Here is a 24064-nt window from a genome sequence, read left to right as displayed (position 1 = left end):
ATATATATATATATATATATATATATTGTCATTTTATATATATATATATATATATACATATCAGAACCTTTAAAAGTAATTAACAGAATTAAATGAAAACATCTGTTTTAGACAATATTTTCAGTGTCTAATGTAGTTCTGGTGAGACCTCATTGTAACTTGTTAGACTTTCCACACTGTGGGGACATAAGGCAATAAGCCTTTGAACAATTACACCCAAATACATGTATCCATCCCCCTATTATAACACTGTATATCATAATTAGAGAAGGCGGTGGTCTCACTCCACCTGGCCTCATTCCACAGCAGTAATTTCACCGCAGTAGCAGGTGGCACCTAAACCTCCTCTAATATTACCCAAACAGAATCGCCATGCAGATTATACAGGGAGATGTCTCGTCGAATAACGCCACCAGGCAGGTACAGCAGAACGTCCAACAGCAGAACAGAGAAGGGGACTGAAGGTACGGGGCCTGATCTGTGTCCACGCTCTGCAGCTGTTCATTTCAAGAGCGCGTGCTGCCACGGACACGCAAACACACGGCGGTGCAGAAGGAGGGATTATGGGTCAGCACATGTAAATGCCAGCAGTGTGTTCCCAGGCAGAAAGGAGTAATTAATTGCATCAGTTCAACTGATGAGAGCAGAGTGACTGCCTGGCTTCACTGAGCAGGTGGCAGGAATCTCAACCTGCTCCATATTATCCAAATCAGGCATTTAATGCATCTTATACCTGCACTGAAACATACTGGAAGAAGTTACAAAATTAAACAAGGCACCACTTCATGACACATGTTGACTAATTTGTTTTACTAATCCTGTCTTTTACATGCACATTACTATCAGTTCTCCGAGTGTTTTAGCCGTCAACAATAGTCAGAAATCATGATCTGTTTTGCTTTCTTTAGCAATAGATCATAGTAAACAGATATAATTTAAGTTGCTATCAAGAATGAATAAACTTATATAGGTTTCAATGTAAATCAAAAAGCATAAGTCATTCAGTAAGCATAAATTTAATCTTTCAAGATGTGTAACTCTCTTTTATTTTAACCTACATGCATGATATTGGTATTTATCAGAGGAGATCTTACCAGAGAGAAAAGTCTGGTGTTTTAAATGTCAAGGTTTACCCAGTAACCGCAACTCCTGCAACAAAATATTTCATGGAATCTGACAACGAATAACCAGCTCTTCCTATCTGAGAGGGTGTTTTTATATTCAGCACCAAGACAGGAGATACTATACCTTCACCAGTTATATGCATCCCTGATGAAAGGATGTTAAGTTCCTTAAAAATAAGGTTTACTACAGAAACACAACATTCTCACTAATTTAAGTAAACACATGTTCTCATCAAGTTCAGAAATAATTCTTTGCAAAACTATTTTATTACAGTATTTCTCTGAATGCATCTACAATGATTGCATGGTACAATGAGCTTTAACAGATTATGAAAGTTCTGCCAGGTGTGCAAACACCTGAGTGTCTTTAAAAAAATCACCTTGAAGTTATCCTTTCCTTCCCTTTTGGGATTGACAGCAGGAGCCCGTGGGGCACTCGATGAATAATTTGTGGACAGTAAGAGCTACAGGCAGGTGGAAAATTCATAGACAAAAGTAATAAAATGGTGGAGTCAACAGCTTCATAAACTATTTATCTCTCTTGAACTGATATGTCCTCCTTGAGTCTCTTTCTGTACCTCACTTGTCAGAGCCTGCAGCAGTCCAGACTTTATTGAAACCTTGATTTAGTTTCCCAAGATGTCACTTTCTAAGGACTGTGTGCAATAAAGGAGACGGTTTATTGGGGAACAGAAAAAGGAAGATGGGGGCTAATGAAAAAAAATATATAGCTTTGCTGGAAAGAAAAAATACAAGAAACTGAGATGTACGGTGTGATCGGAGGCTGCAGGAGACACAATGGTTGACAGTGATCAATAACATTAATATGGGCTGCAGTAAAGTTTCTGCTGCTGACATTAAATATCTGCTGGTGTAGAAGGGAAAACATGACTAAAAGGCTGAACCTTTATTGATATCTTTTTAATAAACAGGACTCTTAAAGCCCTCCTTTTTTAGGTTCAGCCAGTTAGTGAAGCAGCAAAGGTTTATTTGAAGAAAACTAGTATACCTGAGGTCCTAAAATAATTAACCCTAAAAAAAAACTTAACCAGATGTCTACATAGAGTCATCAGTCGCTTATTAATATTGGTCATTTAATGATTTATTTTGAAAGTTTCTCAAGGTTGGACTGATCATATAACATGTAACTTCAATAAAAAAAAAAAAAAAAAAGTTAGGTGTAAAAGATTGAAATTATTTAAAGGTACCTCTCATCTATATATATATATAATATTTATATTACATATCCCCCACTAATATTTGGTGAAAAAGGCTCACCTCAGAGTTGCAGAGAAATCCCGCTTTTTTAAAGCCATCAACAAGGTTCTGGCGTAATTCTGACCGGATATGTTGCAGAATTTTTAGAGCTCAGTTAAACTGTTTGGCTTCCTGACAAAATGAAGACCACCCCACTGAGTCCAAGATTCAACCATCTAGCTCAGGGGTCGATAACCCCTGGCTCCAAAGCGTCAAGTGGCTCGTTGGACCTTCCACAATGGCTCTCAATAACTTTGGCTAAAAATGTGCAAGAACCAACAAATGTTTTTAAATATAGATATAATAACAAATGCCAGTTTTAGCAGTTTTATAGTACCAGTAATAATTTTTTAGATCTATTTTTCGTGTCACTAGGTTGAAGACTAGGTGCTTTTATTTAACCTTATTTTCCATAAATATCAACATCCTATGGAACGAATGTTTTTCCTTATTGTAAACCTAAAAATGTAAATAAAATGTTGGTTCTTTAAAAATGATATCAAAGTTACTATAATAAATATTGGTCAACAATTTTAAGTTGTTTGTTTTTGTTTTCAAAAGGTCAAGGTAACATTTGTGGCTCTAAATAAGTTTCATTTAGCTGGACTGAGGGCAAAAATGGCTCCTTGGATTGCAAGAGTTGCAATACCCCTGATCTAGCTGGTGATTTGAGGTGAAGTGAAGAATTTTGAGGAATCGTTTCATCCTTTGACTTTATGCAATGTAAAAGACCCACTGTAGACTCTCAACATGATGTCATGCTTGACAGCTGGTGCAGTGTTCTTTGGTTTAAAAACCTCACCTTGATTTCTCCAAACATACATCTTGTCACTGTAAAAATCAGCTCAGTCTTTGTCTAGTCTGACGGTAAAACGTTTCTTCAGAGGTCATCTGACCTGTCCATGTGGGCAGCTTTAAGTGTCAGTTTTGCTTGAAGGTGGTGATTTTAGAACTGCTTCTTTCTTTTTCCACTCTCTCTAGGTCCACTTTGATGATAAACTGGCTTCACCATGAACAGCTTTCAGTTTGTGAAAGCCTTGGGACCATGATAGTTCCTATGCTTTTTTTTGGACCCCCTAAACAATTTATTTTCATCTGATGGTGATTATCCGGGTCAGGTGGCTGAAACTTAGAAACTAGTCTTTGATCCTCCCAAACATCTAAAACTGCCTTTGGAAAAATAATGCAGGCTAACATTAATCTTCTCAAATAGCCGTCCTTCCTGTTTACTATGCTTAAAAGCTGGATCTGTGCCGGGACGGCAACCAGTTTAACCATTTTGATCTCTGCAACGCTGGAAGCTAACACTACATACATAAAAATATAGATAGGCATGCACACATGTGTAATTTTAGATAATTTCAGTTAGATTGATAGATTTCAGTTTTTTTTTTTTTTGCATTTTTAGGGAAAATGCAAGGATACAGATTCTGCAAATTCCATATTTTTTCTTACATTTTAAAGAATGTGTACACAACTTGTAGGCAGTAGTTGTTCAAAAAGTAGTTGGGTTTATAATCAACTTTTGTGCCTATTGCAGATTTAATTAACAAAATTGAAAGAATTTTAATCGAGACCACTGTAAAAGATTACAAGATAATTTAGTTTATTAAAGGTAAAATGTCAGATTTTTGAGATGACTTAAAACTTGTATATCTTTACATTCACTGTGTTACAAGTATGATCAAATCTCGATCATTTACCAACAATGCCACAGCAATCTTCTCAGGCAGCTAGGAATTAAAGTCATGAAGCCGTTCCTCTTTTTTCACTACCAAGCTGGATTGGCTGATGCTGGGCTTGAAGGGTGAATGGAAATAGATTTAAAGCAATGAACCGGCATCAGTTATTGAAGTTTTGTGGCAATACACGACAAGACTTGGAAGTGAACCACAAACTTTGTCAAAACACTCCCCAAAGGCTTCCAAGCAACAACAGTCAAAATGCTTCTTCCATTTACACAGATGAATAATTGAGAAATAAAATATTTGAAGAGAGAAAAGAAAATGGTCCCTTTTTGCCTTGCTTCTTTAAAACACGGTTTGCATTTGGCATCCTCGCTGTTTTCAGTGTTTTATTTAAAGAACATTTTAGTCCAACTGTCCATCTGTCTGCACACACAAGACATTGGTGGTGTTTTCCTCCCAGATGTCCTACAGACCAGAAACAAAGCCAGTTAAAGAAATGCATTTCATGGAAGGTAAAAAAAAAAGTTAATCTTTGCTACATCTGTCTTATTACATTGCTACAGTAGGAAACACTGTCTAGACGCACAGCTGGTCTGTCTGATTCACAGCATTCAACAAAGTCTTTTCAAACACTCCAGTGTTCCAGCTTTTACCCAAATTAGCCCCCTTTGTACATACAGCTCTGCTTAGCAACAGCGAGTGTTGCCGCAGCGTTCCCTCTACCGAGGTCTCCTGCGCCGCTCAGACTTGTAAAAGGGCACAATACTGCAGGTACACTCCACAATAAACAAACCCGTGCGCTCAATTTTAGACAGACTGATGATGGATCTGAGGTTGTCTGCTGTGAGCACATCAATCCTGCTTATTCCAACACCAGCTCCCAGCTGGCTCGCCTTCACATTTTATTCAGGTCAGAACACTGACAAACACATGCATGTCTACATCGACTCACAGCTAGCCAAACATAATGTGATTTACAAGGAAAAGGCAAGGTAAAAAAAAACAACAAAATCAATTCACAGTGCTGTGAAGCAGCCTTGCCTTCTTCTTATTCAGCCTGTCTGAGGAGGAAGCATTATATTCCAGTGTATTTGTATTTTAGAACTGCATTTGTTCAAATATTGATGTGTTAATATGGTCTCGGTTGGGTAAGTTTTGCTTTTATGCATAAAGCATTGTTATAAATTTTATAGCTGTTCATTAAAACATTATTTTATTGTCCTTTACACTTTTTTTTTAATTTTTTACAGTAGACAGTTATTTACATAAAAATCTCAGTTTTTTAAACAAACTCTTTTATTAATGATGTTCTATGTCAATTTGATTTGCAAAAATGTTATGGACTTTAAACAAGAGAAACTATCTGAATGCAAAGTAAAACAGAACTTATAGCGGTATTAAGCATGTATTGTTGATTTTTACATTGCATACATTTCTGTCAGGTTCCCTGAGTAAGTTTAACTTATTCAGTTTTGCATGAAATCGTAGGTAATGCAGTAAAGTATTTATAGCGTAAGCGTTCATAAAACAGCATTTGCAGGAACTGCTGAGAATTGTTTTTAGATACATGTTTTAAAATGGCACGAAGCCTAAAATTTTATTTTAAAATACAAACAGAACATATGGGTTACATTTGTAGCCTGAAGATGAGATTTAAGTCTGGAAGGTTGGCATCTCCAAGCAGCCCTGAGTTCAAAGTCTAACATGGCCACCACCAATATCAATCACAGTGAAGCTTGCAGTTGAAAACTTTTTTAAAGTATTTCTGACATTTTGTATCACAATAAACCACTGGCATACACAGCATTGTATGTTTTTTCAACATTTTCCTTAAGTAATTCAAGTCATAAAATTTAAAGATATATGTTGTCATTGTTTTTTTTTTTGCTACAGATAGTTCCCACCTCAACAATTATAAAATTTCACTGGTTTTCTGCCTAGAACGTTCTGAACTCGCGTGGGAATGCAATTCCCAAATCTGATTGGCACCAAATCAAACACAGATTTAATTAGCATAAAGAGATTTCATTTGATCAGAACATGAAACTATTGATAATTAAACTGGGTATTTTGCCCACATCTCTGATGCTTTTACTTAACTAAACCTTCTCACTTTGCAAACAGTAGTTGTGTTTGCTCAGGATTTCCAGGCAACTGAAATGCAACTGTGATTCAAGACGAAATGCATAGTTCTCATGTTTTTAATATTTGTTTTTGTTTGTCTCTTGTCCTTGTGGGATTCTTTTTAAATAATAGCCCAATAGCAACAAAAACAGGAGTTTTTTTTCAGAAAGGTAAATTAACGTCATTTCATTTACCTTTTCAATTAAATTCCTGTGATGGCTTGGCCACAGCACCAACTGCAGTTTTGAAAAAATAAAATCATGCTTTAATCCTTGTTTTTGCACAAAATATAAGGTAAAAGTTGGAATGTGAACTTCCTGTCTCCTCCTTTTTCCATGCTATGGGTTCACCTCTTGGTCAGGCCAAGTGACGAGGGGGGAGTGAGACAGCAGGAAGAGCACTCAGAGCACAGTAATCCCAATTACAGCACAGTACTTGGCCTTTAGAAGAAAATCATGGAAGTGACTCAACTGAGGGTCAGCTTGCTGATAGAGATGCTAAGGGGGCCCCTCCATTTTCACCTTGCTGCTGGTAAAAGCTCCAGACGGGTCAGGACAAAGAGCCGGCCTGGAGTGCATGGAAACAGATGTTTGTTGTGTTCGACCGCAGAGAGGACTTGCTGACTTGAATGAAAAAGCACAGAGATTGCCAACCTCTTCAGAGCATTTATATTCATGCTGAGGACTAAGAGTATGTTTTCGTGGATTTCACATTTTAAGTGCACTTTCTGAGCTACAAGAACAACCTAGAGTGAGTTTTAGCATCAGTTCATGCTTCATGTTAAGGTTTTGCTTTACTGATGTTTTTTTTCCAGTCTCCTGATCACTGTTTTGTTACTTTCTATGTATCTCTGCTATAATCCTGCGGTTCTCTTGGTTTTTACAGCCCAGTTTTACAAATGCTTCATATTCTCAGACTAATCCTGTCCCTCAATACAGTGCTGGGAAAACATACTTGCTCCTTAAAGTTCCTTCTTATTTTGATTTTCTGTCACACTCAAATGTTTCAGATCAGCAATCAAATTATTATATCCGACAAAGATAACCACAGTAAATACAAACAGGAGCTTTCAAATGATGGTTTCATTAATTGAGGCCCCAATACTGCCCTATATATCTGAAAAAGTAGCTGGTTCCTTGCAAATATTGAATTAACTTTGAAAACCCATATATTTGTACAGCTGAGTTCAATTTCAGCAGCCACACCCAGTTTTGATAATTGCCTAACCTGTAATATCAAGAAATCAGTTAAAGATAACCTGTCTGATGAAGTAGGCAAAAAGAGCTTGAAAAGCAACACATTTCTATCATCTTTTTAGACTCCAACAAACCGCAGTGAGAGCCATTATCCACACATGGAGAAAACATCCAAATTACCTCATCCAGAAGGTCACAAAAGAACCAAGAATGGCATGTAAAGCATTGCAGGCCTCACTAGCCTCATAAAGTCAGTGTTCATGTTTTAACAATTGGCATCTATGGGTGAGTTCCAAAGCCAAATGAAAACATAGTCTCATCTCAAATTAGCTAAAATACATCTTGATGATGGCCAAAGAATTTGAGAAAAATATTCTGTAAACTGACAAAAGTGGAATATTTTGGAAGGTGTGCGTCCCGTTACAGCTGGATCACTAACACCATGGTGGTGGTAGAGTGATGATCTGGCGGCAGTTTGCTGCTTCAGGACTTGGACGACGCATGATAATTATTAGAACCATGTATTCTGCTCTCTGCGAGAAACAGCCAGTCCGGTCAACAGTTTGTGACCTTAAATTCGAGATCACTCGGATTATGCAGCAGGACAATAATCCAAAGCAAACCATTAAGTGTGTCTCTAAATGTCTCTAAAATACAACAGCATAAAGGTTTTGGCAGGTACAGGCCTCCGGTTCATGCTGTTGGTGAAAGAGTGAGACAGAGCAATCAATACATAAGCAGATAACAGGAAGGCTTAATGCTTTTGTTTTATCAATTTGAGCTTTTTAACCTGTCTGTCTTAGGAGTGTTGGCATCCCTTTGGAAATCTCAGGTTAATGTTAAGGATCAAAACTCTTTAGAAAAACAAGACACATATGGAGACAATGGTTCAAGTAATGCTAGTGGAGGTAGCCGCTAATATAAGATGATAAAAACAGTTTTGAAATGTCTTTGCTTTAAAATAATAAAAAACCTTGCTCCCCACACATACTGCATGATGTTGCATCTGCCTCTAAACTAAATAATAAATAAGCACTCACTGCAGAAATGCTTAAACAAATAAATGCTGTTCTCATTTCTTAAATGATGCTACTTAAAGAGATACCAGATTTGGCTAAAATGGATATTGGCAGGTGTGTTTATAAAGACTGGAAATCAGACAAATTTCTGTTTGATACAGCGGTAGATTAAAAACTATAAGACATGAAAATGAACTATTATTCCTGCAACCGGGACTATATTTAATTTTGTTTTTTCCTACTTAAAACAAAAGAAATCCTACTTCTGGGTACAAGGTGAATTTAAAGCTAACAGAAAAAAAGACACAAACCACGACAGGATAATTGATTTTGGATTATTTAGTCAAAAAACCGCACCCATCAATAACTCATTGGCCTCTTGAAATTATTGAACATGGAGTTGTTACATTTAAGTCAAGCAACGTCAATCAAGTTTGTTTCCAGTAATAGAACGTTATCACGGATCAGCGATGGCTTAAAAAGATTAAAAGGTTCCGCATCTTCTCCACATTGTTGACAAGCTGTGACACATTACAGTCATTAGTATTACGCTGGCTCATCCTCATCAATAAGCACTTGTTGAACCATCAGTCTTCTTATGATGGCCCTCAAAAGACCCTGTCGTAGACATCTGGCAGCTCAGAGAGCGACCACGGTGTCACTCCTGATCCTGCCCTGGTGTTTATCAGATAAACAAAGCTTCTTTTTAAATGCTGTCTCCTCAGCCACTTCTCGATATGTCAGCATGGCGGTTCTTTGCTACAGCGGCCTTGTTTCTAGTTTCTGTTGACTTGATCAGTCTCTGAAAGTTTCTGTGTGGGTGCAGATGTTGGAAGAAAAAAAAAAGATGCCATGGACTTTCTCTGAGATGGAGGTTTATGCTGTATCCATCAACTTCAGTAATGTCTTGTACAGAGTTATCATTTATACATGCAGTGTAGGTGTAGCTCTGTGTGTGCGTGACAGTGTAAATGTCGGTGTCAGTCAGCCAAAAGACTATGGTGGTGTCAGTGTATGACAGTATGATGTGAACGTATGCCACACTGAATGACAATGTCTGCACTCAGAAACCAGCAAGCTGTCTCGGAGAGGGACCAGGGAAGAAATGAGTAAAGACAGGGGGTAAGAAGAGATGCTACAATTCATCATGTAGGAGCTCTCCCTCTGCATGGTCCAGAGCGCCCACCAGAAGCAGGGCTCCAGTGCTGTTATGTCTAACAAAGATGATGAACGGATGGTCGGCGTAGAACACCTTGGGCTGCTCTATGTTCTCCTCCTCTACATCTGCTTCCTCTTTACCGGCCTTGGGACCCAGCACCAAGGAAGTCCAGTGGAGGACGCCGCCGAGGTGAAGCTTCCCTTTGCTCTTCTCGGCCACCCCGGAGAAGTCGGCTGCCTTCTGGTCCCAGACGTCGGTCAAGCCCAAAGCAGACAGCTGCTTCTGCAAATAGACAAAAAATGTGGGGAAAGAGTGTGTTCTTAAAATGTACTCAAACGTATTGTAATTTACCTCTGTAAATATACCAAACCAATAAAATGAATTCAGTGTTAAAACTCTATATGACTTTACTATTTTGCTTTGTCAAACGTTACAAGTACAGCTCAATAAATTTGAATATTTTATAATAGTTCAAGACATTTTTTGTATTTCAGAAATTATAAATCATACATGCATTACACACACAGGTAAACATTTTTGTAATTTTAAAGACTATGGCTTGCAGATAATGAAAACCTAAGTCAATCTCTTAGAAAATGATGATATTACTGTACATAAGATCAATAAAAAGATTTTAAACAGAAATGTCAGGCTTCTGAAAAGTATGTTCATCTCTATGCACTTGGTTTGTCCTCCTTTTGCATGAATTACTGCATCAGTGCGGTGTGGCATGGCGAAAATCAGCCTGTAGTTCTGCTGAGGTGTAAAGGAAGGGGCTTTGATAGCGGCCTTCAGATCATCTCCATTTTTGAGTCTGCTGTCTCTCGTCTTCTTCTTGACACTACTTCATATATTCTTTATAGGGTTCTGGTCAGGCCAGTTTGATGGCCATTCAAGCACAGTAACAATATGGACATTGAACCAGCTTTTGGTATCTTTGGCAATGGGTAGCAGGTGCCAAGTCCTGCTAGAAAATAAAATCAGTTTCTCTGTAGATTCCTTCTGCGAAGCATGAGAGGCTCTAAAATGTCCTGTTAGATGACTGCGTTGACTGTGGACACCAAATCATCACTGACTGTGGTAACTTCTCACTGGACGTCAAGCAGCGTGGATTGTCTCTTTCCACTCTTCCTTTAGACTCTGGGACCTTGATTTCCAAATGAAACGCAAACTTTACTTTCATCTGAAAAGAGGACTTCAGTCCACTAAGCAACAGTCTAGTTCTTTTTCTCCCAGTTAAGACGCTTGCAGCCAACGTGAAACATTCATCTGTGTCTAGTAGCTCTAGATGGGCTGACTCCAGCCTCAGTCCACTCCTTGTAAAGCTCCCCCAAATTCTTAAATGGATTTTGCTTGACAATCCTCTCAAGGCTGCGGTTATCCCTGTTGCTGGTGCACCTTTTCCTAGACAGACAGGTCTGCAGTTCATGCAGGCCAACAGGCAGATAGACAGATATTTATACCACTGGCAGATTTAACACAATTCTTTGAAAATCATATTGGATATGAAGTAATATAAAATGTGAGAGCGAATCTCTGCAGGGATCTAAGGATTAGGGTGATGGCAAGTAGTCCTTCCAACCTCAAATAGTCTGACCTAATCAACAAAAATAAATCATCAAAAAAACAGAAAAAACAAGCAAAAAGATATGCAGAAAATATAGGAAGGTTTACCTTTAAATCTGCCAGGGGTATGAATAATGTTGGACTCAACTGTAAATAATTACAGAAATAAATAACTATAAAATTACATTTGATGACATATTTTGTTAGTTAATTTATTATCTAATGTGAAGCAGAAGAATTTGTGATGCCAAGTCCTCAGCATTTCACTCACAGTTTCCACTTTTACCTAAAACATTTCTATCTATGGTCTCGAATCAGTTACCCCTGAGTCTCCAGGCCACCCGACTCAGAGACGTCCTGCAAAGTGTATGCAAACAAGCAGCTGCCAAGACCCTGATAAATTATGCACTCAGGGAGACCAAATGACGAGTGGGAGGGAAAGAATATTTTAAAATTTTTATGATGCTATGACATTCAGAAGTGGAGACGTGCTCCTTCTCCTGAACCTCGTCACATGATTAACCTGAACTCAGCGTACCCTCCCAAACCAGTGACTTTTCCATAGGGGGGTTCAGTATACTGCCTATTTACTTTGTATCCTAAAAACTGGGAGTCGAGGAGGACACTGACAGTTGCCCTTGTTGTGATCTGGCAGAACAAAGTAGGCGACAGGCCGAGAGGAGATCGAAGGAGGAAGCAGAAGATGAATAATTTAAGAGTGATGCCCCGTGACCTGAGCACCTCCTTTGTTTTGGCTCTGATATGAATTCCACAGAAAGTCGCCGGCGTGACAGGTAGTTTATCCTCCCGTGGCAGAAGGCCATTCGCAGTGACAGGCTTCTCTGGGGGCCACACGAGAGCACGTAGGTGGGGTGGGTTGGGGAGGTGAATGTGTAAATGTGCAGACTCGTGTGTAGAAAGCCACGGAGGGAAGCTGAAGGGGAGGCAAGAGGATGACAACATGATTTTCTGGCACGCTTTAGACTTTAGCTGAGTAAGCTGGAGATACCTCCTAAATCATCTGGATGGGAACATTTTCTGTCAACCCAACTTTTCGCGATAATTAATACAAAATATCTGCTTTTCTACAAAACTACTGACAGAAAAATGACCTTGGATCATGTCATGCACAGGCATAAAACAAATACAGGGATATTTAGATGTGCCCCTTATGTAAACCACAGAAACTCAAATGCCACCTCTAGCTCTAATGCACTTCCATTGTCTTCATCCATTATTACTCCACTTTTCCTCTTTCCTTTCCCCCACCACCACTACATCACTGTCTTCCTCTGTTGCTCCGCCACTCGCCAGGCATTGCCCATCCTTCATTTGTCCCACGCGCCTGTACTTTATCCCCTTCTTGTTCCTAATTCATTTTGTTTCTTCCTCACGTCATTCTTCTTTGACAGACTTGCTGTTACAGTTACTCGATGCTCTTGAAATTTTTCGCTCTCCATTTCAAGCTTTCTTATCGTTGGAGTAAACAGCCAGTTTTGCCCGGGGTGTCCAAGACAAATGACAGCGTGAGCGTGAGGAAAGGCCGGGATTGTTTTAGGCCTTCCCTCCCAGGTTTTCAATTCCAATTTTAGTAAAGCTCTGACCCTCTTAATTCTAATTTTGAAAAAAACTGTCAACGTCAACTGTGAAATCTGTTTCAGGGAAAACAAAAATAAATAACCAGGTATTTTGAGAGCTTACTAACATTAAGAATAAAAACGTAACGAATCATTATGATAATCAGTTCAATCTTTAAAGTGCTTGTTTTCAGTTCCCTTCAGTAAGGATGAGAAATCAACATTATCTGGTGATCTGCCACACAATCAGTGCATCACTCTTTACCAGGATTAGCTCATATTATGTCATCTGCCAGGGCTAAAATTAAGGCAAAAATAATAAATATTTGTATGAAAATTAGAGCCAGATATGCCAGCCAACATTAAATTCAGCTAAGCAAAAATCTACTGAATTCATTGTGTTTAAATTGTTTTATTCTCTTTTTCTCAGGTTTAGATTTAAAAATACTACCTCTGTCAGGACTCAAAGTAACTGTCATTAATATTTAAATAAAAAATTACAGCCCAAGTTAGGACTTTTAAGTGTCGAATCTCCTGGTCATTTGTCCGTTTTGTAAAGCTGAAAATCGTCCGAATCCAGACGCTTGCGGTATAGTCGAAGCATCTATATTTTCTGTCCTTTATCATAATTAGCTCTTAAAATGTTTCACCCAGCCTTCAAATTAAAGTAAAAATCATCTTTGGCAAATATGTTCCGAGTGCAGGATCTCCCAGTCTTTAAAAAGGAAAATTCTGCCAATTTCTGTCACCTGCTGAACAATCAGTGCATCCCTTTTAAAATTATTACTATCATTTTATCATATAAGCAGCACAAATCTCCTTCAAATGGCAAAGTTCTCTAATCTGATAATCTTTCATATTTCAGCAAAGCAAAAACTTTGCTTAATTATTTTTCCAAGCAGTAAAGTGCAAAACCTTAGGGATCAAGAAGCAGATCTGGGAAACAGGGACGAGATGTAAGAGGAGCCCTGCAGAGGTGTGGCACTGCGATATATTGGGAGGAAAAACCTCTGGGAGGTGCTCTTTGGCTGCCCTTTCTCTTTGGTGCTCCACATGAATCTTAGATGGAAGGGTTCTGGGAGGACTGCTGATGCCTCACACATAGCATCCACGAGAAATTTGTCTGCAAGTGAGAGCTGGAGGCACCGTCAGCGGTTGGTGTCTTACTCTTGTGAACATGTGCAAGGCTTGTTTAGCCTAAAGCGTTGTGAACGCTTACCAGGCCTGAAGAAGCAAAGCCTCAACCCCCCAGGCACATATAACCACCAACATCACATTATTTCACCTTATTGGTTGGACAAACTAAGTAGCTTTTTGTATTTACGATTGTGTGGGAGGTGTTCAAAGGGCAGTTTGGGGCACCGAGGTCTTGATAGAGGGGCTGTAAGGAATCACTGCAGATTTTAGAAAGCCGGATCAGTGGTAATTATGGCTGGGTAAAAAAGAAACTGAGATTGAACAAAGACTTCTACAAGACGAAGCTGTTATTCCACTGTTGCATGAAAACTATGTGATCCGAACTGTGAAAAGACATCAAGATAAAAACCAAAGAATTACAAGACGGCACACATAACGACTTTTTCCACCAACAGACAGATGGTGCAAGCTGTCAGATAAATTAAAATGAAAAAACAGGTAAACTTGAAAATCTAGAACTCAATTTTTCTATTTGTAGCCCGAATTGTACAGTTTCTTCTTATTTTTAATTGTCTTTTGGAAGTTTTATATCTACAAAATGCATATTGCATTTATTGTTTTTTGGAACCTCAGCAAAGAAAGCAGATATTTCCCCCAAGGGTACAATTAAATATTTTTGTTTCCAAGTTAATTCAGCAAAAACTCTGACATTCAAGACCCTGTTCAAAATCAAAACTGACATCTATCAAAAACTGAATCTCCTGTTAATTCTTGATACAAATATTGGAGAAAGGCAATCAAAGCTAAGGAAAAACAAAACATAAATTTCGAGGAGATATCTAGTAAGGAAACAATCGAACAATGACTGCAAATTGCATAAAGACCTCCAGCAAAGTGGGCTTATGAAACTAAGGCTAATATTAAAAGCTCCCATCACAGAAATTAGAGATAATTTAGGAATTTTGCTGAATGGGCAAAGTCCATTAACAAAAGCCTTGTAAAAAGCAAAATAATTAGACTACATAAAAGACACAAAACTAGTTTTCAGGGGCATAGACAGGAGAAAATAAGCTTAAATTTCATTTTTTGCCTCAGTGTTATAGTGAGTATTGGACCTGTTTGCTCTCCAGCAGGGAGACTTGATTTTTCATGGGACTAGGTATGTCTGCTACAAAAGAACAACATTTCTAGCTAGTTTTTTTGTTATGTTTGTTTTTTTTTCCTGAATGTTTATGTATAATAGATAGATTAGAAAAATAGCTAATATTTATTGACTTCTTGCTAAGGAGACATACAGGTCCTTCTCAAAAAATTAGCATATTGTGATAAAGTTAATTATTTTCTATAATGTAATGATGAAAATTTAATATTAATATATTTTAGATTCATTGCACACTAACTGAAATATTTCAGGTCTTTTATTGTCTTAATACGGATGATTTTGGCATACAGCTCATGAAAACCCAAAATTCCTATCTCACAAAATTAGCATATTTCATCCGACCAATAAAAGAAAAGTGTTTTTAATACAAAAAACGTCAACCTTCAAATAATCATGTACAGTTATGCACTCAATACTTGGTCGGGAATCCTTTTGCAGAAATGACTGCTTCAATGCGGCGTGGCATGAAGGCAATCAGCCTGTGGCACTGCTGAGGTCTTATGGAGGCCCAGGATGCTTCGATAGCGGCCTTTAGCTCATCCAGAGTGTTGGGTCTTGAGTCTCTCAACGTTCTCTTCACAATATCCCACAGATTCTCTATGGGGTTCAGGTCAGGAGAGTTGGCAGGCCAATTGAGCACAGTGATACCATGGTCAGTAAACCATTTACCAGTGGTTTTGGCACTGTGAGCAGGTGCCAGGTCGTGCTGAAAAATGAAATCTTCATCTCCATAAAGCTTTTCAGCAGATGGAAGCATGAAGTGCTCCAAAATCTCCTGATAGCTAGCTGCATTGACCCTGCCCTTGATAAAACACAGTGGACCAACACCAGCAGCTGACAAGGCACCCCAGACCATCAATGACTGTGGGTACTTGACACTGGACTTCTGGCATTTTGGCATTTCCTTCTCCCCAGTCTTCCTCCAGACTCTGGCACCTTGATTTCCGAATGACATGCAGAATTTGCTTTCATCCGAAAAAAGTACTTTGGACCACTGAGCAACAGTCCAGTGCTGCTTCTCTGTAGCCCAGGTCTGGGGAATGCGGCACCTGTAGCCCATTTCCTGCACACGCCTGTGCACGGTGGTTCTGGATGTTTCTACTCCAGACTCAGTCCACTGCTTCCGCAGGTCCCCCAAGGTCTGGAATCGGCCCTTCTCTGCAATCTTCCTCAGGATCCGGTCACCTCTTCTCGTTGTGCAGCGTTTTCTGCCACACTTTTTCCTTCCCACAGACTTCCCACTGAGTTGCCTTGATACAGCACTCTGGGAACAGCCTATTCGTTCAGAAATTTCTTTCTGTGTCTTACCCTCTTGCTTGAGGGTATCAATAGTGGCCTTCTGGACAGCAGTCCGGTCGGCAGACTTACCCATGATTGGGGTTTTGAGTGATGAACCAGGCTGGGAGTTTTAAAGGCCTCAGGAATCTTTTGCAGGTGTTTAGAGTTAACTCGTTGATTCAGATGATTAGGTTCATAGCTCGTTTAGAGACCCTTTTAATGATATGCTAATTTTGTGAGATAGGAATTTTGGGTTTTCATGAGCTGTATGCCAAAATCATCCGTATTAAGACAATAAAAGACCTGAAATATTTCAGTTAGTGTGCAATGAATCTAAACTATATGAATGTTAAATTTTCATCATGACATTATGGAAAATAATTAACTTTATCACAATATGCTAATTTTTTGAGAAGGACCTGTATGTCTTTGCAGCAACTCTAGAATCTGAGGAAAATGGGTGTTAAAAGGTTTTAATTTTCCTCTGACTCTAGCTGTTTCAAAATTGATTTTGAGAAATTTGTTTCTATATAATTCTCTGAAAAACTCCTTAACTCCATGTGACTGAAACCCAGAAGACCTCATTGCCCAGCACTTCTGAATCATTTTACCTACATAACTCCAAAACATATTCTATTTTGGCTCTGAAAAGTAAAACAAAATCATAAATAAATCACAATTATTTAATTTGTTATAAGTTCACATCATTATAAGTAGTCCCAAGCTGGACCTGGGTTCATGCACAGTCTTAAAAAGTGTGCAAATTCTAACATTTCATTTTATAAATTTTCAAGTCTAGATCAGTATGGAAAAATAATTTCAAAAAAGAGGTATATCAAACATACTTTCCAGACTTGATTTTAGATTATATAAAAGATACAAATTAGAAATCCTGGAAAACTAAAAAACTTTTTACATTGATTTACATTTTGATGATTAACTCATTGCTTCTTGAGTTCGTAACAGATGAAACATTTGTTCAAATGGCCTTAAAACACTTTTACTTTTGTGTTTAAAACTGGGCCCAATGTTCTTAACTGAGTCAGGTTTAGCACTGAAAATTTTATTTTTTGTAATTTTAATAAATGTAAAAATCACTGATTGCATAGTGTAATTTAAAGGATTTAAGCTAGAATAATCCAGTCTAGAAATGTTTTGGTTGTATTTATTTTTACTGTTCCAAGTTTGTCCAGATGCCAAGAAGCAATGCTGAATAAGGAGTATTATAATATGTTATAATGTACAGATAACAAAACCCCCTGAGGTGAACCTTCTGTACTCGACTGCCCATAATGTCATAAAAGTTGGAATAACAATTAACAAACATACTTTCAGGACAAAGAAATAAAGTGGTGAGCAAAAGAGTAGCAGTATAAAAACTGCACCCACTAATTTATACGTCGGTATAAGAAAATGTAATTGTGTAAAATGAGTTGCCACACTTTGCATGAGCATCATCTTTGGTTAATCTCATAGCTTTTATGCTGATGCGGTGAAGGCTCTAGGAACTGGGTTCTTCTAGCAGACTCACACTGACCTGACCTTGACTTGTGTGTCACAACATGTGAGAAAGATCCGGTGTTGCTAAGTGCTCACATAGCAACGGTGTCCAGACGGATATAATCATAGTCTCAGACTGAGGAAGAATCCCTGTGGTGATACTTTCATGACATTGTAGCTGCACTGGCAAAACTGACCTTAGAACAGCAGATATTTACCTTTTTCTATGAGAGCTGAGCTAAAAGGTTATCTACATTTACACTCGCAGGGTAACGTATAAGGTGCATCTTGCTAGTGATGGGTTGGGTGTTTAAGCAATGTTTAGTTGGTACTAGAGGGCCTAGAACAGGCAAACTTAATATCCCCCACACCATTCAACCTTCATCAGCCTGAACCATTGATACAAAGCAGGATGGATTCATGCTCCCGTCTATTGCTATTCGGATACGTCTGAGTGTTCCAGCTAAGATTGAGACCAACTGGATTCACACATTAAAGACCTGAGACATGACTCAACTTTTAAAGACTCTAGACTTCACTTGGTTTAGAGACTCTACATTTATTGTGGACTCACTCTCAAAAGACTAGAGACTTTACTTGGACTCAAGCTTTAAAGATTTGACTCTTGACTTGGACATATGCTTTAGAGACTTGAGACTTGATTTGACCTCATGCTTTAAAGTCTCAATACATGACTTAAAGTCAATCTTTAAAGACTTGAGATTTGACTTGGATTCATCCTTTGAGGATTCAATACTTGACTTCAACTAACGCTTCAATGACTCGAATCCTGACTTAGACACACACTTTTATGACTCAAAATCTGATTACAATTTTTAAAGATTGAGATTCAATTTGTTCCCAGGCTTTAAAGACTAAAGACCTGACTTGGATCCAATCTAAAAGAAATAAAACAATACCACATCAGGTAGGGTTTTGCATATTGTTGCTGACTTACCTATGCAACTTGCAACTGGTAATACTAGGCATTATATTAAACAGCACTACTGCTGTTAAGCAGTGTCTGAAATGCATCAGTTTGTCTCGCAATGTCCAATACTGAGTCCTCTATGATAGAGAGAGACTAATTCACACTCAGCTTTAAACTCTGATTCACTTTACTGAATGTGTTAATTGCTATCGAACTTAATGAGCCTTGCCTTCTGCAGTTAACATGGTTTATTTAACAAACTGCTGATATCTCATTGACACATCTGTCATACACTGTCTAATTTTATCATTATTAGAGTCAGCATCAAACAATGTTAGTTTACTGAAGTTCTCAATTGGATATTAGTTTGTTAACCTAAAACTAGACCCATGTGAAGCAGCTGTGAGATTGTCACCTCTAAACTACTTGTAGCAATGGTGGCTTAAAGAGAGCAAATCTCCATGAAGCTGTACACCCTGACAGATGGAAAATCATTAATCGTGTTTTGATCAGTAGCACTGATGGAACATTTCTGGTGTGGATTTTTTTGTTGCACATTTCAAAATGTCTTTCAACGATGAGGAAAAAAAAAAAGTTTGTCTAACACATTTTGACAAATGGCGCAGCGGTAGAGCACTTGACCCATGTGTGAAGGCCTTAATCCTGTCCCAGATTAAAGTCTGGGCCCCAGGGACGTTTGCTTCCATACTCTCTCCACCACATTTTCTGTCTGCTTACTTTCAGAAAAAAACAAAAAATAAAGTCCACTAGTGCTGTGAAACTAAATGTGAAGAAAAATGGTTAAACTCATTCAAGTACTATCCAATCAAAAGCACATGATGAGAATATTTTTACTCAGCAGTTTGCAAGAGGGTTGCCCTGTTTAAGCTTCAGGAATTTAGCTTGGTGTGCTCCTGACTGTTGAATGGTGAGATCCGAGCTGTCTTAGGGCTTCAAAAAAATGTTTTTCTCAGCTTATGGGTCTGGTAGGGGATTTAAAGAGGTCTCAAAACATTTTCGAAATCATCCATTCAACTGTTTGGGAAAAATCATGTACAAGTGTACGACCATCAAAACACCTGCCAACATGCTCAGGTCTGGTTATCCCCGGCCAGTTTGTCCTGAAAGCAGACCGTGAGATGCTAAAAAAAAGTATCCAAATACCCTACAATGTTTTCATAGAACCTACTGCAGGTTCTTGCTACTGTTGATGTGAAATTGCATGCCTTTGCTCTCTAACAAAAATATAAAGGCCAGACTGACGTGGGTCAGAGAGAATGCAGATTAATACCTATACTTCTGGAACAATTTCCTTTGGACAGATTAATTATTTGGGCGTTAAATCAGAGGACATGTTTGGCATAAACCAAATACACCATTTCAGGAAAAATAACTTAATACCAGGTGTAAAGTATGGGGTGGAAGGGTCATGGTTCAGGGATGCTTTACTACAGCAGGACCTGAAGAGCACACCATCATAAAACCTACAACAAATGTTACCATTTATCACAGGGGGCTTCAGGATAATGTCAGTCAGCAGAACTGGACTGCCACATGGCAGGGTCACTTTTTTCAAAGGATAAACAATTAAATTACATATAAATATATGAAGACTTCTCCATGAAGAACTGAATCTTTACTTGGGCAAATGTCCTGCCTTTATTCAAACTCTCTTTTAATATAGTTATAGTCCAACACATGTGACTTCATGTTGAAATAAGTTCACAAGTTGTCATATATTAAATGCCATATGATTAAAAGCCAGATTGATGCCATTATAAGATTAGTATTCCCTAGGCACCTTTTAAACCACAAATCTCAAAATTCATTCTTAATGGCTTTAAAACTCCATGCCCACGAACTGTGTTATCACTTGATCTGTATATTTGTCTTCAGTCTCTTTTTCCTGCAGTTTATCATTCCAGGAAGTTTAAGTAAAAGCAAATGTAATATATACAGTAGCGTGTTGGTACAATAAAAATTTTATCATCCATCAGAACATGTGTAGAGTTACAGGAATTAAGTCAGCAATTGTAGTAGTTTGTCTGGTGCAGTGAATCAGAACAGTCTGGAAAGAGTTCATAAAAATCACGTGAACTCACAACAGCCAACCGGATTCACCTTCACTTTTACATTTTATTTGTGTTGGATTAAATGCATTCAACATGTTTTAATCAATATGTTTTCATTGGACATCAAACTGGGTAAAGGGAAGGTGCAGACCCCTCTGCACCTGAGTATATTTTATCAAAGACTGTTTTTAACAAAGTTATAAATGTTTGGAACATTCCAAACGTACAACTAGATTCTGCCCATCATGAGACTATCAAAGATCCCTGCACTTTACAGCAGCCATTCATGCCCTCATATACTGTTGTTGAATATTATCAGGGTAAGATGTGCTGCATTCAAGTTATCCAGGTAAAAACGGCCTTGTTTAGTGAAACATAAATATTGTTACGTTTGATTTGCCCTGGAAGTCAGAACTCTGAATGACCACTGGGTAGATCAGCATCAAGAAAACAAGAACTTAAAGGTTTACGAGCCTCGCTGTGATCCATTCAGCGACCACAACATTTTCATATAAATATTCAGGCTTTTAAAGTTCTCAGTCCTTTACGTTCATTGTACAATTTACTATGAATTTATCCCGGGTATTTTCAAGGTGAGCAAGCCTCATACAAGGAACCTGGAAAACAAGAAACTGAAAGAAAAGAAGAAAAGAAGGAAGGAAAGAAAGTATGGCACAAGTGGAATAGTAAGGACAGAAGGAAGGAAAAAATAAAGATAAGGACAAGAACGGAGGGACACAAGGAAGAAACGAAGGGCACAAAAAAGTTAGGTCAGAAGGAAGGAATGAAAAATGGAAAGAAGGAAGAAAACAGGGAAGCAATACAAGTCAGAACAAACTGCAGAAGGAAGGACACATGGAAGGAAAAAGGAAGCAGACAGGGTAGGAAATAACAATGGAAGAAAGGAAAGAGAAAATCCAAAAGGAAGAAAGAACACGAAGGAGGAAAAAAGGACACAAGAGAGGAGGGAAGGATGGAAAGGAAAAAAGAAGGATACAACTCATGCATAGAATGGATTACAAAGTGAGGATGGAAAAAAGGAAGTAAAGAAACCAAGGAGGACATAAGGAAAGGAAGCAAACAGGGTAGGAAAGAAGGAAGGAAGGAAAATAAAAGGAAAAAAGAACACAATGGGGGAAAAGAAAAAAGTTGAGGCACAAGGGAGGAAGGAAGGATGCAAAGAAAGAAGGATGCAATGAAGGCATTGATGTAGGACACAAAGAAGAAAGAGCACACATGAGGGAGGGAGGACATACGCAAGGATACAAGAAATGAAGTAAGCTCACAACATTTCAACAATGAATTTCAGAATAAAGTCTAGAAGTAGAAAAACTTTTTCCCACAATTATCTAGAGCTGGAAAATACTGAAATCTAATTCCATATTTTTCCAGACTGTGTAGGAACCCTGTGGAGATCCTGGAAAAATGTTCTGGTGTGAAGAGAGCGAATCATGCTCCTTAGCAAAGGTGTCTAAATAAAAAAATAAAATATCCAGACAATTTTGACAGGCATAGCTAATAAGAGTGGAACTGCATCACATGTGGTATGTTTAAATACTGGGCATGAATCTTAACACCATGAATACCAGCAGAACCAGATTGGAACAAATGAATGCGGCACCAGAATTCAAATTCAAATCAGCCAAACCATCATAACAACAACCCTGGAGTGAGAATCTCTACCGCCACTCCTCCTGCACAGCTTACACTTCGAGTTCCCTCTGGTCTACCACTAAGCGTCCGGAGATGCTCCTTTAAGCTCCTGCCACCTTGAACAAATGCAGACACGTTCTGCTTAATTCAGCGCTGCCCATAACATTGTGAGTGGGTGGGTTAAAGCAGTGGCTCTGGCATCATCACAGCTTCATTTCATGGACCCACTGATGATGCAGGCTCAGAGAAAGAAATAAACAAAGAGCTCTATTCCTCATGGCTCCCTTAAGACTTCAAAGCCGCTCTCTTTCTTTATTGAATCTCATCAGCTCCACTGGTGTATTATCTCCATGGGCTTTTACCTCTTTTGCACGGTCAATATACTCAGCGTCTCATTCAACTTGTTCACGTACACACACGAAGAGCTTGTTTTATTCCACAAGGCCGTATCGGCACAAAACAAAGGTGAAAAAAGGGAGCTTTTGCTTTTTAGCGAGAGGCTACACAAATGAAGCACATCTGGTTAATTCATACAATGCGGGTCCGCCAACGCGGCATCAAAACAGCTGCCCCCATGACACTGTACACTGCGGAGCGAGCTCTTGTAAATATTTGATGCCCTCTTGACCTCATTAGCCATGATTGAGTGAGCTCTGTGGTGCACACTCATATGTCTTAGTCATCGACTGGAGGTACTGCCTCAGCGTTGGTCATTAGTGTGTGTGTGGCCTGGTCAGAAGAGGATCACTGAGAGAAAAGGGTGGCTTATCGCTGACCTCTTGTTAAGAGGGCTCTTCATCTCCAGCTGTAGACCAGCAACGTAATGTGGCCTTTGGAGAAAAACACCACAAATTGGAAAACGGGGGGAAAAAAAACAGCCAAATTCAACCGTTATTTATAGTGCTGTGTTACGGTCTCTACCTTGTCCCTGAGCAATCTTTGACCCCCACCGCCACCATGCTCCTCCACATCTCTTGCTCACTTCCCTGCCGAATGTCACTTCCATTTAGGTCAGCAGGGCTGAGATACACTTGCTTGGTGATAGCATATTAAAGGAACATGTGAGTCCCACATAGAAAAAGGAAAGGATTTAGATTCCTGGGACTGATAGGACGAAGAGGACAGGGGTGAAGCAGGAAATTGGTGCATCTGGATGTGGAGAATCTGCTCCACATGACTCAAAGGAGGTTGATTTAGTTTGTTCTCATATACCATGACACTAAGGACACACACACATAATAATCATCTGTTTGTCCAGATGCTGCCCTCTAATCTCAAGTCTATGGCTGACCCAAGTGCTGACAGACAGAGAGGTAAACAGAATTAGCCAATGGTGATGAGCAATTATTTGCCAGACCCTGTTGGAAGAATAATTGTTAATAAAGACATGGCGGGACGTCACTGGCCAGAGGACTGAGTGGGCTCAGTCTGGTTAGCATTTCTCACCATATAAGAACACATGACATGGTAAAATGTTCAAGCAGTAAAAGATAATCAACTGTTATTCATACTGCTGCTAAAATAAAATAACATATTGGCTACTACAGCTATTATATGTACCTTTAATATTTATTAAACTGACACAGACGTAATAAGATATTTATAGAGAAGATAGACAAAA

General features: G+C 38.7%; 1 protein-coding gene across 1 annotated transcript in view; it reads right to left on the bottom strand.

Annotated features, from left to right (window-relative positions):
• Positions 1-8729: 8729 nt before the first annotated feature.
• Positions 8730-24064, bottom strand: part of serpinh2 (serine (or cysteine) peptidase inhibitor, clade H, member 2) — a 31796-nt gene continuing 16461 nt past the window's right edge. Inside the window, exon 5 of the mRNA XM_047385226.1 lies at positions 8730-9849. Within this exon, the coding sequence (XP_047241182.1) occupies positions 9544-9849 (306 nt within the window). The 3' untranslated portion in view covers positions 8730-9543. The remainder of the gene's footprint in view (positions 9850-24064) is intronic.

The sequence above is a fragment of the Girardinichthys multiradiatus genome, chromosome 14 (assembly GCF_021462225.1).
Source record: "Girardinichthys multiradiatus isolate DD_20200921_A chromosome 14, DD_fGirMul_XY1, whole genome shotgun sequence".
Lineage (NCBI taxonomy): Eukaryota > Metazoa > Chordata > Actinopteri > Cyprinodontiformes > Goodeidae > Girardinichthys > Girardinichthys multiradiatus.
This window is presented reverse-complemented; position numbering and strand designations above follow the sequence as displayed.